The sequence below is a fragment of the Bufo gargarizans genome, chromosome 4 (genome assembly GCF_014858855.1).
Source record: "Bufo gargarizans isolate SCDJY-AF-19 chromosome 4, ASM1485885v1, whole genome shotgun sequence".
Classification (NCBI taxonomy): Eukaryota; Metazoa; Chordata; class Amphibia; order Anura; family Bufonidae; genus Bufo; species Bufo gargarizans.
The window spans coordinates 211,938,668-211,959,796 of record NC_058083.1 but is presented as its reverse complement, the minus strand read 5'-3'; the positions used below and the strand labels follow the sequence as shown (position 1 = coordinate 211,959,796).

The 21,129-nt window shown below is 44.6% G+C and overlaps 1 protein-coding gene across 2 annotated transcripts in view; it reads left to right on the top strand.

The window, feature by feature from the left end:
* LOC122935810 (probable cation-transporting ATPase 13A5) overlaps nucleotides 1-20,481 on the top strand; it is a 285,360-nt gene extending 264,879 nt beyond the window's left edge. For both annotated transcript variants that reach the window (XM_044291709.1, XM_044291708.1), the window contains exon 30: nucleotides 20,125-20,481. In XM_044291709.1, the coding sequence (XP_044147644.1) occupies nucleotides 20,125-20,301 (177 nt within the window). In that variant the 3' untranslated portion in view covers nucleotides 20,302-20,481. The remainder of the gene's footprint in view (nucleotides 1-20,124) is intronic.
* The last annotated feature ends 648 nt before the right edge of the window (nucleotides 20,482-21,129 follow it).

The window sequence follows — 21,129 nt, the reverse complement described above, 5'->3', positions numbered from 1 at the left end:
TGAGCCAGGGGTCTAGTATGCAGCAAAGAGTAGTGCCAATATCCTTACTGGGGCAGAAAAGGGGTTAATTAATGTATTATTTTACAGTGTTAGGTGGCACAAATCTACATGGGGCATAAGAGAATTATATTTTACAGAATGGTGCCACTCGACCACAGGACATTATTATTATTATTTATTATTAAAGCGCCATTCATTCCATAGCGCTGTACATATGATAAGCGGTGCACATACATAACACAGACAATTGCACTAATCATAAACAAGATGAGTTACAAACTGGTACAGAAGGAGAGATGGCCCTGCCCGTGAGGGCTTACAATCTACATGGTATGGGAGAAGGACACAGTAGGTGCGGGTTAAGTTGGTCATGGCGGTATAGAGGCAGCAGGGTCACTGGTTGTAGGCTTGTCTGAAGAGGTGGGTTTTCAGGTTTCTTTTGAAGGATTCCACTGTAGGTGAGAGTCTGATATTTTGGGGTAGCGAGTTCCAGAGTATGAGGGATGCACGGGAGAAATCTTGGAGTCGATTGTGGGAAGAGGCGATAAGAGGAGAGGAGAGAAGGAGGTCTTGTGAGGATCGGAGAGCGCGTGTGGGGGTGTATCGGGAAAGTAGCTCAGAGATGTAGGGAGGGGACAGGTTATGGACGGCCTTGTATGTGTTTGTTAGTACTTTGAAGTGGATTCGTTGGGCAAATGGGGAGCCAGTGAAGGGATAGGCAGAGGGGAGAGGCAGAGGAGTAATAAGGTGAGAGGTGGATTAGTCAGGCAGCAGAGTTGAGGATAGATTGGAGGGGTGCGAGAGTGCTAGATGGAAGGCCACAGAGGAGAATTTTGCAGTAGTCTAGGCGGGAGATAATGAGGGCATGTACGAGCATTTTCGCAGATTCAAAGTTAAGGAAAGCACGGATGCGGGAGATGTTTTTGAGTTGGAGGCGGCAGGTGGTGGAAAGGGCTTGGATGTGCGGTCGGAAGGAAAGGGTAGAATCTAAGGTCACTCCAAGGCAGCGGGCTTTGTTGACTGGGGATAATGTGCAGCCATTGATCGTGATAGATAGGTCTGTTGGGGGGGTTGAACAAGATGGGGGAAAGATTATGAATTCTGTCTTATCCATGTTAAGTTTAAGAAAGCGAGAGGCGAAGAAGGAAGATATAGAAGATAGACATTGTGGGATTCTTGATAGTAAGGTGGTGATGTCTGGACCAGAGAGGTAGATTTGTGTATCGTCAGCGTAGGAGTGATACTGAAAGCCATGGGACTCTATGAGCTGTCCCAGGCCAAAAGTGTAGATTGAGAAGAGCAGGGGTCCTAGGACAGAGCCTTGCGGGACACCAACAGAGAGGGAATGAGACGAGGAGGTGGTGCGGGAGTGGGAGACGCTAAACGTCCGGTCTGTGAGGTATGATGTGACCCAGAAGAGGGGCCAGGTCAGTGATGCCAAGAGATGAGAGAGTTTGCAACAGAAGGGAGTGGTCAACAGTGTCGAAGGCAGAGGACAGGTCAAGGAGAAGGAGGACAGAGTATTGTTTCTTGATTTTGGCTGTCAGTAGGTCATTGGTGACTTTGGTAAGGGCAGTCTCGGTTGAGTGGTGGGTTCGGAAGCCAGATTGTAGGCGGTTAAAGAGGGAGCAGGAGGAGAGGTGGGAGGACGGTTCTGAATGGACATGTTGTTCAAGTAGCTTTGAGGCATACAGAAGAAGTGATATGGGGCGATAACTGGACAAGGAAGATGGGTCAAGTGAAGGCTTTTTGAGGATGGGTGTAATGGTAGCATATTTAAAAGCAGAGGGGAAGATGCCAGTTTAGTGATAGATTGAAGAGATGAGTTAGGGATGAACACTGCGGTGAGGTTAGGGATGAGGTGGGATGGGATTGGGTCAAGTGCACAGGTGGTGAGATGTGATCTGGAGAGTAGAGTGGAGAGTTTTTCTTCTGTAATGGTGGAGAAGCGGGTTTTGGGGGGAGAGGACCGAGCAGTTGTGTAGAGGGTCTGTGGGGACTGTGTAGTAAAGCTTTCTCTGATGTGGACTATCTTTTGTTTGAAATATTTGGCAAAGTCCTCAGCTGAGAAGAGAGGAGAGGGTGGGGGCGCTGGGGGGCGGAGAAGGGAGTTAAAAGTGCTAAAAAGTTGTTTAGGGCTGTGTGACAAGGAAGATATGAGAGATGAGAAGTAGGCCTGTTTTGCATCAATGAGTGAGGATTTGAATATGAGAAGGGATTGCTTGTATGCAGTGAAATGATCTTTAGAAGGGGATTTTTTCCATCGCCGCTCAGCAGTCCTGGAAGCTTGTCTGAGTTTCTTGGTCAGGTTGGTGTGCCAGGGTTGTCTGTTGATTTTACGGATTTTGTTGTGTGTGAGGGGGGCAACAGTGTCCAGAGCTGTACTTATTGTGGTGTTATATAGGGTGGTAGCAGCTTCTGGGTCTTGGAGGCAACAGATGGTAGAGAGTGGGAGAAGAGAGTCAGAAAGCAAGCGAAAGTCGAGATGTTTACGGTTCCTGCGGGGGTGTGCTGGTGTGTGGACCGGGGGGGCTACAGAAGAGACCAGTAAAGAGAAGGTGAGTAGGTTGTGGTTGGATAGCGGGAGAGGCGAGTTAGAAAGGTTAGATAGGGAGCAAAAGCGGGTAAAGATCAGATCCAGAGTGTGACCATCTCTGTGGGTGGGAGCTGAAGACCACTGTGATAGGCCGAAGGAGGAAGAGAGCGACAGGAGTTTAGAGGTGGCCGAGTGGCATGTGTCAATAGGGATGTTGAAGTCACCCATGATGATATGAGTATATACATACAAGAGGATGGCACACCTATTGACGGTTTAATAAAAAAAAAAAATATCTAACTTGGTGTGTGACAGGTGACTTAACGGACAGACAGGCTAGTGTGACAGGTGTCTTTATTGAACGGACAAACTGGAGTCACAGGTTTCTTGATTGTCGGACAGACTGGAGTAATAGGTGTCTTTATTGAACGGACAGACTGGACTGACAGGTGTCTTGATAGGCGGACAGGCTGGAGTGACAGGTGTCTTTATTGGATGGACAGACTGGAGTCACAGGTGTCTTGATGGACGGACAGGCTAGTGTGACAGGTGTCTTTATTGAACAGACAAACTGGAGTCACAGGTGTCTTAATGGACGGACAGACTGGACTGACAGGTGTCTTGATGGGCAGACAGACTGGAGTGACAGGTGTCTTTATTAAATGCACAGACTGGACTGACAGGTGTCTTGATGGACAGACAAACTTAAGTGACAGGTGTCTTGATGGAAGGACAGACTGGAGTGACAGGTGTCTATATTGAACGGACAAACTGGAGTCACAGGTGTCTTGATTGACAGACAGACTGGAGTCACAGGTGTCTTGATGGATGAACAAGCTGGAGTGACAGATGTCTTGACGGACAAATAGGCTGGACTGACAGGTGTCTTGATGGACGGACAGACTGGAGTGACAGGTGTCTTTATTGAATGGACAAACTGGAGTGACAGGTGTCTTGATGGTTGGACAGACTGGAGTGACAGGTGTCTTGATTGATGGACAGGCTGAAGTGACAGGTGTCTTGAATGGACAAACTTTAGTGACAGGTGTCTTGAAGGACGGACAGGCTGGAGTGACAGGTGTCTTTATTGAACTGACAAACTGGAGTGACAGGTGTCTTGATTGACAGACAGACTAGAGTCAGAGGTGTCTTGATGGACGGACAGATTGGAGTGACAGGTGTCTTGACGGACGAATAGACTGGACTGACAGGTGTCTTGATGGACGGACAGGCTGGAGTGACAGGTGTCTTTATTGAAAGGACAAACTGGAGTGACAGGTGTCTTGATGGATGGACAGACTGGACTGACAGGTGTCTTGACGGATGAACAGGCTGGACTGACAGGTGTCTTGACGGACGGACAGGCTGGAGTGAAAGGTGTCTTAATGGACGGACAGGTGTCTTGATGGGCGGATAGGCTGTAGTGACAAGTGTCTTGACGGGCAAACAGTTGTCTTAACGGACGGACAGTAGTGACAGGTGTCTGGATGAGGTGATGATGACAGGACTAATCTCACTGACTGGGGCAAATCAGGCACAGAAGAGTGGCAAATCGGTACTGAAGGGGTTAGTTAGGGGTTAATTATGTATGAGGCAGGGGATGAGGCACAGAACTGACTACAGATGACAGACGGCAGGCTGTTGATGAGGCACAGAACTGATCTGTGTCACTGACTGGGGCACAGAAGCAGCTTTTTGGCACAAAAGGGGTCAATTTGATCTGGTAAGTATTAATGTACAACAGCATTTCACACTCTCTCCTTCTCTGATCGCTTCCCTGACAGGAATTGGGACAATCAGAGAAGGAGAAGCATATAGTCCCTCCCTACCCTCCCACTTACCTGCCCCGATGCGCTGCGATTGGTCCCTCTGCAGTATTGGACCAATCACAGCGATCGCGGGCGGGTCAGAGCTCAGATGCAGTTCCCACCAGTGTCTCTCGTTGCCTAGCAACCCCAGCACACCGGCTTCACTGAACCTTCAGCGCTTCGCTCCCTGTGCTGACAGAGAAAGCCGATCACGTACATGCACGTGAGGATGCGGTGAGGCACTACATTTCTCCACGTACATGTACGTGATGTTGCGTGAAGGGGTTAATACACCTCAAAACTGTCTGTATCACAATGTAATTTTACCACAGAAGGGCGAGTGGGTGTACTTATATTTCCTATTAATGCACACAAAAACTGGCTGTATCACAATGTACTGTACTTTTATCACAGAACGGCGAGGGGAAGTACTTATATTTCCTATTAATATATCCTGAAACTGGATATATCACAATGTAATTTCACCGCAGAATTGCAAGTGGATGTTCTTATATTTCCTATTAATACACACCTGTATCAGCTGTATCACAATGAAATTTCACCACAAAATGGCAAAAAGACATACTTATATTTCATAATAATACACCCCAAAACTGGTTATATCACAGTGTAATTTCACTGCAAAACGGCAAATAAACATGTTTCTATTTCTTATTAATACACCCCAAAACTGGTTGTATCACAGTGTAATTTCATCACAAAACAGTGAGTAGGCGTACTTCTATTTCCTATTAATACACCACAAAACTGGCTATATCACAATGTAATTTCACCGCAAAATTTCGAACATATTTCTATTTCCTATTAATACACCCCAAAACTGGATGTATCACAATGTAATTTCACCGCAGAATGGCGAGTGGCTGTACTTATAGTTGACATATTTTGTACCTTTTTCGGGTGCATTGGAACCAGTGGTCAGTGATTCAGTACAGCTACATTATATTGTCACTGATGTTTTGTTCCATTTTTTTATGTCTTTTTTATCATGTGTTTGATTATCTATTCAATAAATTGAGGATACATTTATTTATAAATTTTTGGGCATGGTGTCTTTGTGCTCCTTTGTGAGCATTTTTTGTAGGTTTAGATATCAAGTTTAAATTATACTTCTAGTTATGTAACAAGTCATTAAACTAGTAAAACTAGTATAAACCACAGTTATGGTTATAGTGTATGAATACATCATAACTGTTACATTGGCATTTGTCCAACCTGTCAGCGTATCTGAAACTTGAGGAACAGGACCTGGTAGAATGATCTTATCTAACCTTTCTAGAACAGGATCTGGCAGAGTGATCTTATATAACCCTTGGAGAACAGGATTCTGCAGACTGATCTTATCTAACCCTTGGGAAGCAGGATTTTATTACCCAGAGTTAACACAAGAAACATCTGAAGAATCTTCTGTAACCCCTTAGTTACTCTCACAATCACAATGTACTTTCACCGCAGACCAGCGAGTGGACATACTTATATTTCCTATTAATACACCCGAAAACGGGCTGTATCACAATGTAATTTTATCGCAGAAGGGCGAGTGGATGTACTTATATTTCCTATTAATACACACAAAAAGTGTCTGTATCAGAATTAGAGATAAGCGAATCAAAGCTGACAAATCCAAATTTCAGGAAAAATTTGATTTGCCCGGAATGCGAATTTCCTTGCGTTTTGTGGTAACGAATAACATTTTTTCCTAAAATGGCTGCTGCAAGTGTAAGAAACTTGGAGAAAGAAACTCTGGGAAGGCGGGATCACCCAGAATGCTATGCATGCAGCCAATAGGAGGCAGCCAGCCCTGTGATGTCACAGTTCTATAAATAGCAGCAGCCATCTTAGATTCTGCCATTCACCAGCGTACTTAGCGCATGGAGAGACGTGTCTGCAGGCGCTAGGGCCATTGATAGAAAAAAGTTAATTGTGCTAAAAAAAAAAAAAAGATTTACAAGTGCAGGGAAAGATTATTCAAGGTGTAGGGAAAGGATAGGGAGGACTCATTCCACAGCAATTATGTTGAACAGGGTTCAGTAGGGGAGGTTACAGCCTGGGTAACTTTCCTTACCCATAACTAACACTCCTTTCCCCCCCTTCCTCCCCTCCTTACCTCCCCCCATAGTCCTGGATTAGCAGGTAATATGGGCCATCCAATACACAAATGGAGGAATTAGAGGATTTGACAATAGGTTTCAAGTATTAGGTCCATCAGCTACTCTCTCTTTTCCTCCGATTTTAACCTTATATTTCACCTCAAGGCTATGACGTCATTTACACCGTTTAACATTACCAACCTCACATAGTGGGAAAACATCTGAAAACACCTAAAATAGGTCGCTTTCTGGACTATTAACCAGATGTTCCTCCACTATTGGGAATTCTCTTATTGATACTTATTAATGCTCTTTAAATTGCGTGAAACACCACTGATGTTGTTTTTTAGATCTCAAGACCAGCTTTGACTATGCTCGATAATCAAATTTTCCACCTTAAGACACAGGGTTTGATAGACAAATTTGTCCGATTAATAAATAAATTATTAAGTGCCTTATTGGGATATCCCTCATATAAGACTTCGCCCTCTTTAGGGGTATCATCCTAACAGAACGAGATTTTCTATATATCTATATTTACCTGTGGACCTGCTTATCCTTTGTTTTCCTGTTTTACAATGTTGTAAAAAAAATTATTTTCTCTTTTATTATTCAAAAAATTAATAAAATTTAAATTTACAAGGAACAATCCTATTACACCTTGCAGCACTGACTTTTTATCCGAATTGCCATTATACAGCTCTGTAATTCCAGCAAACCGTTCTTATTATGGTGCAAGTGATGTTTGATACAGCGATTAACAGGGGTTATTACAAGGAAATATTTCTACGTTTTATTTGCCCTAGTGCGGTGCAGTTATATGTTCTAAAGCATTTTTGGGCTTGTATTAGTGGGAAAAAAGGGCTTATTATCTGTTGTGTGGTGACTTGCGAAAATGAAAGCCCTTTTTTGTCATGTATTAGTTGCAAAAGTTAAATATATTTGCCGTTCAGCGGTGCAGTTATCTGTTTTAAAGCCCTTTTTGCGTGTATTAGTGGAAAAAGGAAAAATATATTTGCCACTCAGCGATGCAGTGAAATATCTTAAATATCCCAGTTTGCCATGTATAAGTGGTGAAATAAAAATATATTGTATTTTTTACCCTATAAGACGCGCCGGCACATAAGACGCACCTAGGTTTTTGAGGAGAAAAATAAGAAAAAATATATTTTTAACCAAAAAGTGTGCTTTTGGTGGGTTTTGAACTGATAGTGGTCTGTGCATGACACTATTATGGGGGATCTGTGGGTGGCACTGTTATGGGGGGATCTGTGGATGGCACTGTTATGGGGGGATCTGTGGATGGCACTGTTATGGGGGGATCTGTGGATGGCACTGTTATGGGGGGATCTGTGGATGGCACTGTTATGGAGGAGGATCTGTGGATGGCACTGTTATAGGGGGTGGATTTGTGGATGGCACTGATATATATGTGTCACCCACAGATCCCCCCACCCCATAACAGTGCCATCCACATATCCCCCACCCCATAATAGCTTCCACAAAATAGTGATACAGGTTTTCCATATATCTGCGTCCACAAAATACAGATTGCGGGTTTTGATATACCTGCTTCAACTGATTGAGGCCTGCCATATATCAGCTTTCACAAAATAGTGATAGAGGTTTTACATATACCTGCATCCACAAAATTATTGCTTGAGGGTGATATACCAGCTTCAACTAACAACTGATTGAGCCTTCCATATATCAGCTTCTACAAAATAGTGATAGAGGTTTTTCATATACCTGCGTCCACAAAATTACTGCTTGAGGATGATATACCAGCTTCAACTAACAACTAATTGAGGCATGCCATATATCAGTTTCCACAAAATAGTGATAGAGATTTTCCATATACCTGTGTCCACAAAATACAGATTTCAGGTTTTGATAAACCTGCTTCAACTAACAACTGATTGAGGTCTGCCATATATCAGCTTCCACAAAATAGTGATAGAGGTTGCCCATGTACCTAAGTCCACAAAATTACTTCCTGAGGGTGATGTACCTGGTTCAACTAACAACCGATTGAGGCATGCCATATATCAGCTTCCCAAAAATACTCATTGAGAGGTTTGATATAACTGCTTCAACTAATTGAGGCCTGCCATATATCAGCTTCCACAAAATAGTGATAAAGGTTTACCATATACCTGCATCCACAAAATTACTGCTTGAGGGAGATATACTTGCTTCAACTTAAAACTGATTGAAGCCTTCCATATATCAGCTTCCACAAAATAGTGATATAGGTTTTAAATATACCTGCGTCCACAAAATTACTGCTTGAGGGTGATATACCAGCTTCAACTAGCAACTGATTGAGGCCTGCCATATATCAGCTTCCACAAAATAGTGAGAGGTTTTCCCTATACCTGGGTCCACAAAATAAAGATTGCGGGTTTTGATATACCTGCCTCAACTAACAACTGATTGAGGACTGCGATATATCAGCTTCCACAAAATAGTGAGAGGTTTTCCATATACCTGCGTCCACAAAATAAAGATTGCGGGTTTTGATATACCTGCCTCAACTAATTGAGGCCTGCCATATATCAGCTTTAACAAAATAGTGATAGAGGTTTTCCATAACCTGCATCCACAAAATTACTGCTTGTGGATGATATACCAGCTTCAACTAAGAACTGATTGAGGCCTTTCATATATCAGCTTCCACAAAATAGTGATATAGGTTTTCCATATATTTGCGTCCACAAAATTACTGCTTGAGGGTGATATACCAGCTTCAACTAACAACTGATTGAGGGTGATATATGGCAGATACCACAAAGCCACACTCCCGGTGCTCCTCGTCCTGCCTTTTCTCCTTCTCCTCTCTCCTCTCATTTGTCCTCGACTCCACCTTTCACTGTGCAGTCATCGCATTTATCTGGCACAAGGCAGACTTCCAAATGTTTGAGCATAAAAAATGATGACGCTGGATAATCCTCTTGCCTAATGGCTGACCGCTGGCTTATCGGTACTGCTAGCCCGCCAACTACTGCCATATAAAATGGTGGACTCGGAGGTCTTTCGAAAATTTGTGGCCATTGGCACACCGCAATGGAAGGTCTCCGGAAGGATATATGTCTCCCCAAAGGGCATCCCTAAACTATATGACCACGTTCAGCGGCAAGTTAATATATCTCTGGCACACAGTGTCGGTGCCAAGATACATCTGACCACAGACACCTGGTCTAGCAAACACAGGCAGGGAAGGTACATAACTTTTACTGTCCACTGGGTGAACCTTCTGACAGCTGTCAAGCATGCAACTTGTGGCACCTGTGTGAATTTGGTGTTACTGCCACGGATTGCATGCAGGCCTGCCTCTTCTTCTCCTTCTCCTACTCCATCCTCCGTCTCCTCCTCAGCGGACCCCTTCTTTTCCACTGGTTACCGCCTCTTCCGCTGCACCCCACATGCTCCCCAGAACCTATTTGATTTGCCAGGTGAGACATTGCCATGCTGTGCTGTGGTTGTTGTGCCTGGAAGCCAAGAGCCACACCGGTCCTGCACTGCTTTCAGCTCTGCTGTCACAGGTCGATCAGTGGCTAATCCCTCTCAATTTGACAATTGGTAAAGTGGTGTGTGACATTGGTGCCAATCTGCTGAGCGTGCTGAAACAGGGCAAACTGACACACGTGTCGTACATGGCACACGTCCTGAACTTAGTCGTGCAGCGATTAGTTGCCAAATCCCCCGGGGGCCAGGATGTCTTGTGGCAGGCCAGGAAAGATTTTCCTGGCCATTTTAATAGATCTTACACGGCCATGGCTCGCCTGGCTGACGGTCAGCGGTAACACCACTTGCCCGTCAGACGTCTGATTTGTGACTGCCCGACGCACTGGAACTCCACCTTATATATGCTTGATAGGGTGCTCCAGCAGAAATGTGCAGTTAACGACTACCTGTAAGAAATCTGCGGCAGAACAGGTTCTGGGGAGCTTGGTATCTTTTCACCGCGCCAGTGGCCGCTCATGCACGTTTCATGCAGACTACTGCGGCCATTTTATGAGATCACCAAACTGGTCAGTCGCAACCAGGGTGCCATCAGTGACATCGTACCTTACGCCTTCTTTATGGAGCGTGCATTGCGTTGTGTCATTGATGAAGCCATCGAGGAGCAGGAGCTGGAAAATTAGGAAGTCGCAATGCTGAATGAATTCCCAGGGGGGGCTACTCCATCTGAGACAAGTCAGCAGGAGTCTGAAGAGGAGTCAGAGGAGGATGGTGGCTGGGGGGAGGAGGAGGCGGAGGAGCAAGGAGACCAGGCTTTCAACTTTTCAGGGATCACTAGTGTTGCCCGTGGCTGGGCGATGAGCAGGAGCCAGGGTGTTCCACCACTTCCAATTTAGTGCAAACGGGGGCCTTCATGCTCCACTGTTTGAAGAGGGACCCCATATAAAAAACATAAAGATTAAGGACCTGTACTGGGTGGCAATGTACTTAGACCCCCGGTACAAACACAAAATGTTGGACATGTTACCAGCATCACAGAGTGCTGTCAGAATGCAGCATTTCGAGGCCTTGCTGCGAAAGATGCTGCATTCTGCTGTTGCATGCACTGGCGGAGGAATTTCCACCCACAGCGAAACAGGTGTGGGTACCAATCCTACAACACCTGCAAAAAGAGGGCGGTTTGAACATCACTTCGGATATGAGATTATTCTTGCGGCCAACCCTTCAACAGCCCTCTGGATCCAGCCTCAGGAAACACCTAGACCGACAGGTGTCTGACTACATCGGGTTAACGGCCGATGTGAACGCTTTGAGAAGCGAGGAAACCCTTGACTACTGGGTGTGCAGGCTTGACCTGTGGCACGATTTGCCATGGAACTCTTTGCTTGGACCTCGTCGAGTGTCCTGTCCGAAAAGACGTTCAGCGCAGCAGGGGGGATCGTGACCGATATGCGCACTCACAACAGTGTGGACTACCTCACAATTTTTAAAATGAATGAGGCATGGATCTCTGAGGAATTCAACACCTGTGATGAACACAATTAATTGAATTTACTCATGCCAGCCCACACATCCGCCACCACCCAGGACAAAGAATTGTTCTTGCCTTATGTATATACAGCGGCATAAAAGGCCTTTTATGTCAGGTGAATGCCTAATTTTTGGAGCCTGTACTGGCCAACAGTTACATATTTATCCTGTGACCGCTTAATGCATCTCCAGCCACAGAATCCAAAGTTCTATGCTGTCAGGTGAACGCCTATTGGCAAATTTTGTGGGCCTGTACTGGCCGACAGTTACATATTTATCCTGTAATCATCTAATGTACCTCCAGCCACAGAATCCAAAGTCCTTTGCTATCAGGTGAATGCCTATTGGCTTATTTTTGGGGCATGTCAGGGCCAGTGCCACCCATAGGCAAAGTAGGCCACCGCGTAGAGCGCACTCATGCTGGGGGCACTCGCGGTGGCCTACTTTGCTTATGGGTGGTGCCCACCCTGCACACCACTCACCCCCTGCAACCTGTGGCATCCCCGTCTCTATGGGGTACGGACTGCTGGCTGCGCTGGCGAAGTGTCTCTGACTCCTCACACACAGCAGAGAGAGCGGACTGCGGGCAGATAGGCATGTATAGTGCAACACAACTTCCCTGTCTCCTAGGCGCAGTATGGGCTTTGTCCAGTAGAGATCACTGTTTCTTCTCGTGTCGCACTATACATGCCTATCTGCCCACAGCCCACTCTCTGCTGTGTGTGAGGAGTCGGAGATACTTCCGCATGCAGCCAGCAGTCCGTACGGAGACGGAGATACCACAGGTTGCAGGGGGTGAGCAGCGGGCACCATGGCAGGGGAGAGCACCAGAGCGCTCATGTCAGGGTTCGTGTTTGCGCCCTCGCTTTTCAGCATATGAGCTCTGGCTCAGACACGGTAAGTAAGGCAGCAGGCTCCTGTGACAGGAGGAATAGGGGAGGACCCCTACTACTGTTTGTGGGTGTAGTGTGCCTCCACATGTGCCATGGAGACCATGTTCAGTTCTTCTTCAACTGGCTTCACCAGGATTACATTGCCAGCTCAGTCCCTGTACACTGGGGGGGGGGAGGGGGGGGGCACATTCCTATCCCGTGAAAAAGGGGCGGGCCAAAGGGCGTGGTCAATGGGTGGAATCAAGGGGGAAGCAAAATTAGCTTTTGCCTAGGGTGGCAAAAATCCTTGCACCAGCCCTGCCGACAGTTACATACTTATCCTGCGACCGCCTAATGTACCTCCAGCCACAGAATCCAAAGTTGTCTTCTGTCAGGAAAATGCCTATTGGCTAATTTTAGGGGCCTGTACTGGCCAACAGAGTTCTTTGCTGTCAGGTGAATGCCTATTGCCTAATTTACTGGCCGACAGTTACATATTTATCCTGTGGCCGCCTAATGTACCTCTAGCCACAGAATCCAAACTTCTTTGCTGTCAGGTGAATTCCTTTTGCCTAATTTTTGGGGCCTGTACTGTCCGAGAGTTACATTTTTATCCTCTGACCCCCTAATGTACCTCTAGCCACAGAATCCAAAGTTATTTTCTGTCAGGTGAATGCCTATTGGCTAATTTTTATCTCTAGCTACATAATCACACAACTGTCTCACTCCTCTCAATCTCATTATGGTAGTGAATGAACCGCATTCACCATAAAGACCTTCTAATGTCACAGGGTCATGTGACTGTGCCCTCCACCCCATACTGTGCCCCCTTATACCCTGCATTGTGCCCTGTTACCACACCCTGTGCAGTGCCCTTAGTCATTCCCTGTACTGTGCCCTTTTATCCGGTCACTGTATGGCGGTGTTATCCGGTCACTGTACAGAGGTGTTATCCGGTCAATGTATGGCAGTGGTATCCAATAACTGTATCTCTTTCCCTGCCCATGCCATCCTATTTTATACCTGGCTTGAGCAATAAAAATATGCAGATTGTGCTGCTAAGGACCTTTGCACCACAATCTGTGTCAGAAATACGCCTAACATAGACGTATTCCTATATAATAAATGACCACCTAATTGTATTACTATTCGGGGGTAGGGCTAATATCTTTATATTATATAGATTCCAGTGTATTATACTGTGCCCTGAATTTTCCAGTAGTAAATGATCCTTGAGAAACACAGTCCCTGACCACCATAACTAGGTAGAGCTCTGTCAGTAAATGGCGGCCTCCTCTCTCCACCATGCTGCTCTGCTGTGTACTGGTGCTTATTCTGACAGTAGTGCTGGGTTCACATCCTACAGATGTAGCAGGGTTAGCACTCCAGCTCTTAACTCAAATTTCTTAACTCATCCCGTTATCTTGAGACAAAAGCCATTGAAAAGAAATTGAAGGTGTTTGCTTAGATTAGATAACACAACTCAGAAATCTCAGAAAACAGGAGCGTTAACTCTACTCCATCTGTATTTTTGTCATCCATTTAATGCATACCAAAAATATCTCCGTTTTCAGATGCCTCAGACTGATGATGTACAGTGGCGTCCGTTCACCATACAGTTCCATAGTAGAAAAATTAATTTACGTTAACATATGCATTTTTTTAATGGACTCACATTTTTGAGAGTTTCCCTTTAAGACGCATAAAAATGGCCCCTGATTAAAATACATATTTTTTGTGGGAATTTTTGTCAACGATCCCCCTCTGGTATGTCACTGTTCATGTTGTGGGACTATTTGTGCACTCATAGTTTATGTTTGGTGGCCGCAAATATAACCTGAAGATTTTTCAGTTTTGCCCGCTATTAAAGTCAATGAGCGCAATGCGAACGCGCGTTTCGCGAACAATTGATGTTTGTCCAAGCCATTTCTTTGCCAAAATGGCAGTACCAGCCCTGCACAAATATGGAGAACTGAAGGTGGGCCAGTCCTTGAGCCTGTCGGTGTTTGCAAAAGTGCATGGCAGCGCTGATGTGTGGATCTGTACGGTCAGGGACAGTACATGTCCTTTACGGCCCACTTGTTGAATCTGGTTCCTGCACAGCCACACCAGCAACTTGGCCAGGTGATGCCGCTTCTGCATCCACGTTGCCACGCTGTTGGTACAAGGTAAATGTTTGCCTCTTCCTCATCCTCCACTGTGTCCTCAGCCTTCACTGCAGGGACAATTCACAGTGCCCATCCAGAATACCATATGTGCGCAACATGGCAGTGTCACGTTGTTCTGCACCTCGTTTGCCTGGGCGAACGGAGTCACACAGGGGAGGAACTGCTCCATGTCTTTCAGCAAGAAATCAAATCATGGTTTTCTCCACGACAACTCAATGAGGCAAAAGCAAAGCTATTAAATATTTTTTTCTCCACTGTATTCACTGAAGAAAATAAACTGTCAGATGATATGCAGAATGTAAAAGCTAATTCCCCATTAAAAGCGCCCTGTCTGACCCAGGAAGAAGTACTGTGGCATCTTAAAAAGATTAAAATAGACGAATCGCCAGGACCAGATGACATACACCCCCGTATCCTAAGATAATTCAGTGATGTCATAGCCAGACCCTTATTTCTAATATTTAAGGACTCTATATTGACAGGGAGTGTTCAACATTCGTAGTGGGTAAACTGTTTGAAGGTTTTCTAAGAGATGCTATCTTGCAGCATGAGGCTTCATGAGGGATCGGTCATGTCAAATTAATTTAATCAGTTTCTATGAGGAGGTAAATTCTAGACTTGACAGCGGCGAATCAATGGATGTTGTATATCTGGACTTCTCCAAAGCATTTGACACTGTACTGCATAAAAGGTTAGTATATAAAATGAGAATGCTCGGACTGGGAGAAAACATCTGTATGTGGGTAAGTAACTGGCTCAATGATAGAAAACAGAGGGTGGTTATTAATGGTACAGACTCAGATTGGGTCACTGTCACTAGTGGACTACCTCAGGGGTCAGTACTGGGCACTATCCTCTTCAATATATTTATTAATGATCTTGTAGAAGGCTTGCACAGGAAAATATACATTTTTGCAGATGACACTAAACTGTGTAAAGTAATTTACACTGAAGAGGACAGTATACTGCTACAGAGGGATCTGGATAGATTGGAAGCTTAGGCAGATAAGTGGCAGATGAGGTTTAACACTGACAAATGTAAGGTTATTCACATGGGTAGGAATAATGCAAGTCAGCCGTGCATACTAAATGGTAAAACACTAGGTAACACTGACATGGAAAAGGACCTAGGAATTTAGTGAACAGCAAACTGAGCTTTAAAAACCAGTGTCAGGCAGCTGCTGCCAAGGCCAATAAGATAATGGGTTGCATCAGAAGGGGCATAGATGCCCGTGATGAGAACATAGTCCAACCACTTTACAAATCACTGGTCAGACCACACATGGAGTACTGTGAACAGTTCTGGTCTCCTGTAAACAAGGTAGACATAGCAGAGCTGGAGAGGGTTCAGAGGAGGGCAACTAAAGTAATAACTGGAATAAGGGAACTACAGTACCCTGAAAGATTATCAAAATTAGGGTTAGGCTACTTTCACACTTGTGGCAGTGATCCGGCAAGCAGTTCCGTCGCCAGAACTGCCTGCCGAATCTGGCAATCTGCATGCAAATGGACAGCATTTGTAGACGGATGCGGATCCGTCTACAAATGCATAGCAAGAACAGATTTGTATCTCTGTTTGTCATACGGACAAACTGATCCATTTCTATTTTTTTTTTCCACATTTTTAAAGGACGGATCCGGCATTGCTGAATTTTTAATGCTGGATCTGGCACTAATACATTTCAATGTAAATTAATGCCGGATCTGGCATTCCGGCAACTGATCCGGAATTTTGGACCAAGAAAATAGCACAGCATGCTACGGTATTTCCTCCGTCCAAAACGCCGTTCAGTGACTGAACTGAAGATATCCTGATGTATCCTGAACAGATTTCTCTCCATTCAGTCATTTTCCGGTATTATTTTCCGGAACGCAGTACCGGAAAATAAAAACGCTAGTGTGAAAGTACCCTTATTCACTTTAGAAAAAAGACAACTGAGGGGAGATCTAATTACTATGTATAAATATATCGGGGGTACACAAGTAACAAGCACATATTCACCTTCCCCACAAAATATGGAGTCCAGGGATACCAAATATGACTATTATACCTGGTTCTATGATGGGGTAACACCATAACTTTACCTGGGCACCTCCTAGAGTTATGTTTGTCCTATGTAAACGTCCAGTGAATTCTGAGTGACACGATGATGTAATTCTTACATCCGTAAGATGCATGGTCTCTCCTAAAAAGGTAAAAATCATATCTCAGATTCATGTGTCAATCTTGGAACCTTGGTGCCAGCCTGTCTGAATCAAGCTATCTTACAAACCCCTTATGGCAGCAACACTAAATGGTTCCCCCCAGGTGCAGTCTTCACACCTAGCTGTGATATCTCTGCAGAAAGGGAAGTTCTTTTGTCAACCTAAGGAAGCCAGCTGTAATTGCGTTATCTGCTGGGCATCTATTGACTGGCTTGAACAAAAGGACCATTTTGTTCTCTGGGTACACAGGAGGAGACGCTCTGAGTAATCAAATTGTAGGTTCTGGGGCCTAGGGAAATAAATACTGTTTAATAGAACTACTGATCAACAAGGGAGAGTAATATTGATAATATTGGGAGGACAGTTCAATATTCTCGCGGATCATCCGTGACACTCGGGTTCTCCCATTGACTTCCATTATACTTGGGTGCTCGGTCAAGCACCCGAATATCACAATGTGTTCGGCCTGAGCACCCGAGAACTACGGTGCTCGATCAACACTACTAATAGTCAAAATTATTTATACCTATCCACTAAGGCAAGGTGACCTCTCTCTGTATGGGAAGCTACTGTGTTTGATACAAGGTTGATATAATTTTGAATAAAATATATTTTCTAAGTCCTTTATATTCATGTATATAGAGAATAAAGCAAATGTTCAAGCTAATATGAATACTGATGCAGATGCAAAATGTGCATAAATGAGCATATTAAATGCTTAAAATACAGGATCAATTTTTCTCTTTATTTTTCTGTTCGTCTGACGGATCAGAAAAACAGAAAAACAAACAGTGATGTGAACCCGGCCTTACTAATGTAAAACAAAGCTCTCCCTAGTGGTGGCTTCAGGTGTTATTTGAGGGGGAATTCCCACCTTAGATATTTATTGCAGACCCTCATGATATGCCTTTAATGTCTAATGGATGCAGGTTCCACCTCTGGGAATTGCAACAGTTTCATGAATGTGGGTCCCCTAACCGTGTTCCACCTGTTCAGGTAGAACAGAGTTGAAACTCTCATATATCATGTAATTACGAAATATTTTGTGTACTGTATATGACAGTAAGTGATGACAATTTCTGTAAAGTGCTGTGGAATATGTTGACGCTATATAAATACATAAATGAATAAATATACAGTATCTCACAAAAGTAAGTACACCCCTTACATTTTAAAAATATTTTATCACTGTATTATTTGCCCCATAAGTGGGGGGAAAATGCCCCTGCGTCTTATGGGGTGAATACTAATGAGCGCTTCCATTATGGAAGCACTTATTAGTACCGGAGGACCAGGAAGCGGTGAAGGCTTTGTACTCACTGCTTCCTGGTCCTCGGCTGTCGGCTGTGAAGGCTGCGCACAGCTTGAGGGCGCTCTGTGACCTCACGCTGTGCACATCAGGTCACAGCACAGTCGACAGGGGATCGCGGGCGGTGAGAAGCGGGGGCATCCAGGAGCAGGAGAGGAGTTTTATTTTATTTATTAAACCTGAGGCTTCTGGAGGCATAATAGGGGCTGCTGGAGGCATAATGGGGGCTGCTGGAGGCATTATGGGGGCTGCAGTTTCAGGATGTTTCCGATCTTCTTATAGCCTAGGCCAGTGATGGCTAACCTTGGCACTCCAGCTGTTGTAAAACTACAACTCCCAAAATGCCCCCCTTGCTTGGCTGCTCTCAGAACTCCATAGAAATAAATGGAGCATGCTGGGAGTCGTAGTTTCACCACAGCTGGAGTGCCAAGGTTAGCCATCACTGGCCTAGGCCATATTTATGTAGAGCAACGATTCTTTTTTTCATATCCTTAGAGTTCTTTGCCATGAAGTGCCATGTTGAACTTCCAGTGACAGTATGAGAGAGTTTGAGAGTGATAACACCAAATTTAACACACGTGCTCCCCATTCACACCTGAGACACATGACACCAGGGAGGGAAAATGGCTAATTGGGCACAATTTGGTCATTTTTACTTAGGGGTGTACTCCCTTTTTTTGCCAGCGGTTTAGACATTAATGGCTGTGTGTTGAATTACTTTGAGGGCAAACAAAATTTACAGTTATACAAGCTGTACACTGACTACTTTATATTGTATCAAAGTGTCATATCTTCAGTGTTGTCTCATAAAAATATATACCGTATTTTTCGCCCTATAAGACGCATCGGCCCATAAGACACACTTTTAGGTTTTAGAGGAGGACAATAATGTTAATCAGACCTCATATCAAACCCCCAATGCTTCAGATCAGACCTCCATGTCAGACATCAGCCCTCATCCATCAGCCCAGCATGTCGCCATCATGCCCCCATATCAGCCATCATGCCCCCATGTCAGCCATCATGCCCCCATGTCATCCATTAGTCTCCCATGTCAGCCATTAGCCCCCCATGTAAGCCATTATGCCCCCATGTCAGCCATCAGCCCCCCATGTCACATTTCTCCCCCTCCATGTCAAATCACCCCCTATGTCACATCAGCCCTCCATGTCACATTTCTCCCCTTCCTTTTTACATAATCCCCTTTGTTACATCACCCACATGTCAGATTTATCCCCCCATGTCAGCTTTCTCCCCCTCCATTTCACATTTCTCCCCCTCCTTGTCACATTTCACCCCCTCCAAACCATGTCACATCACTCCCTTCGTGTCACATCATTACCCCCTATCATGTCACATTTAAGTCCCCCCCATGGCACATCATATACCCCCCCGGACGGCCCTGGCCCCATCCCCATGTCACAGACTACAGACATTGTCCCCCCTCCCATCATATCACGGTCACCATCCCCCTCCCTCCATTTATGATTGAATAATTTTTTTAAAACACATTTATGCCGTGCACTCTGGTACTAGTTCGCGCATCAGTGACCACCTGTCCTGCTGCTATGGCAATCTGGCTGTGTGTGAGTCAGACTTACAGACACAGTCAGCTCTAGTCCCTGCTGCCACCCGCCACATCACTCGCCAGTCACACCCCCCTGGCCTGACCCCATGACCGTGTTGCCGGGCCAGTGCCACTCTGTGAGTGAGGGCCGGGGCCATACGGCGCACGCAGGCTGGGGCGGGCGGCCGGCGGCGCAACTCACAAGTAAGTGATTTAAAATAAAAAAGAAGGATAATTTTTCCGCCCTTCCCCAGGGTGCACCCTAAGGCAGCCACTTGGTCGGCCTTATGGTAGCACCGCCTCTGTAGCGTGGGACTTGCACCTTTCCACAGGATATGCCAGATAGGACAACCCCTTTAATAAAATAATCTTAATAGTTGGAGGTACACTTTAACTATAATAGTTTATACAGTACTTACTTTATGTGAGTAGTGTTTGATTTTTAACAAACCTGAACTCTATTTGTGCAGACTACAAAATATCATACTTTCTTTTAAGAGTTATGACAGTGAATAGTGATGTAATATTACTGATTATTGATTATTTTCTCCAGGCCTTTGTGTACAACAGGAAACTTTGGTTGGTCATAAAGAAGATTTTTGGTTACAAGTCAAAGAGCCAGTACAAGAAAATTCAAAGAACTTTGGAGAAGCATACAGACAGCTCTATGTACAAAGGGATATTTTCTTCAGAGCAACAGTTTCCACTACGTGAAAGAGACTGTGTTTGATGAATCATCCAGTGACAAAGAACATGAGAATTAATACTGTACAGATAAACTATTACTGTGTGTGCTCTAGTTTTTACTACAGTTTGGATTACATATACACTCTTGTCACTTAAATGCTACATATGGATGTTCAGCTTTATGAATACATGAGCAAGTTCACTTATAAGTGCATTTCAGCAAGCAATGTGTATTAAATGTCTAATATTTTATGAAAATGGGACTGATAGTTATTGATGGTTCTAGAGATAAAATAATACATTGATTCATCCCTTTAAGGCTGGGATCACACATACTGCTTTTCATCTAGTTTTTGAGAAAAAGCTAGAAGTAGATCCAACAGAAAGAATAAGTAAAGCCATTCCTCTAGGCCTCATTAACTTTAGTGATTTGGTCAGTGATTTACATCAATGATTGCGAGTCAAAACCAGAAGAGGAGCCTGCATCAAGATAAGGTATAATGAAAAGATTAGCACACGTTCTGTCTTATTGACTCATACTTGTTTTTGGCTTTAAAACACTGATGTAAAACACTGATGTGTGAACAAAGCCTTATATTTCCTCTTTAGCCACATCCTCTTCTGCACAGATGCTGTATAGTAGTTAAACTAGTCCAGTGTCTACACAAAAGAGAATGTTGCTGTGGTTGGCTAAGAAAGCAGTCGTGATTGAACCACGTCACCGCCACTATTTTCCTTCCCAGGGAAGTGGTGGCCTTGGCAGTGGCCTGTATATATTGTATAGCTGGGGGCCTTCTGACAAGCAGGTCAGCTAAAAGGATCATATAAATGTATTGTGGTACAGCATGTACTGTATGCCCAATTAGAGTAT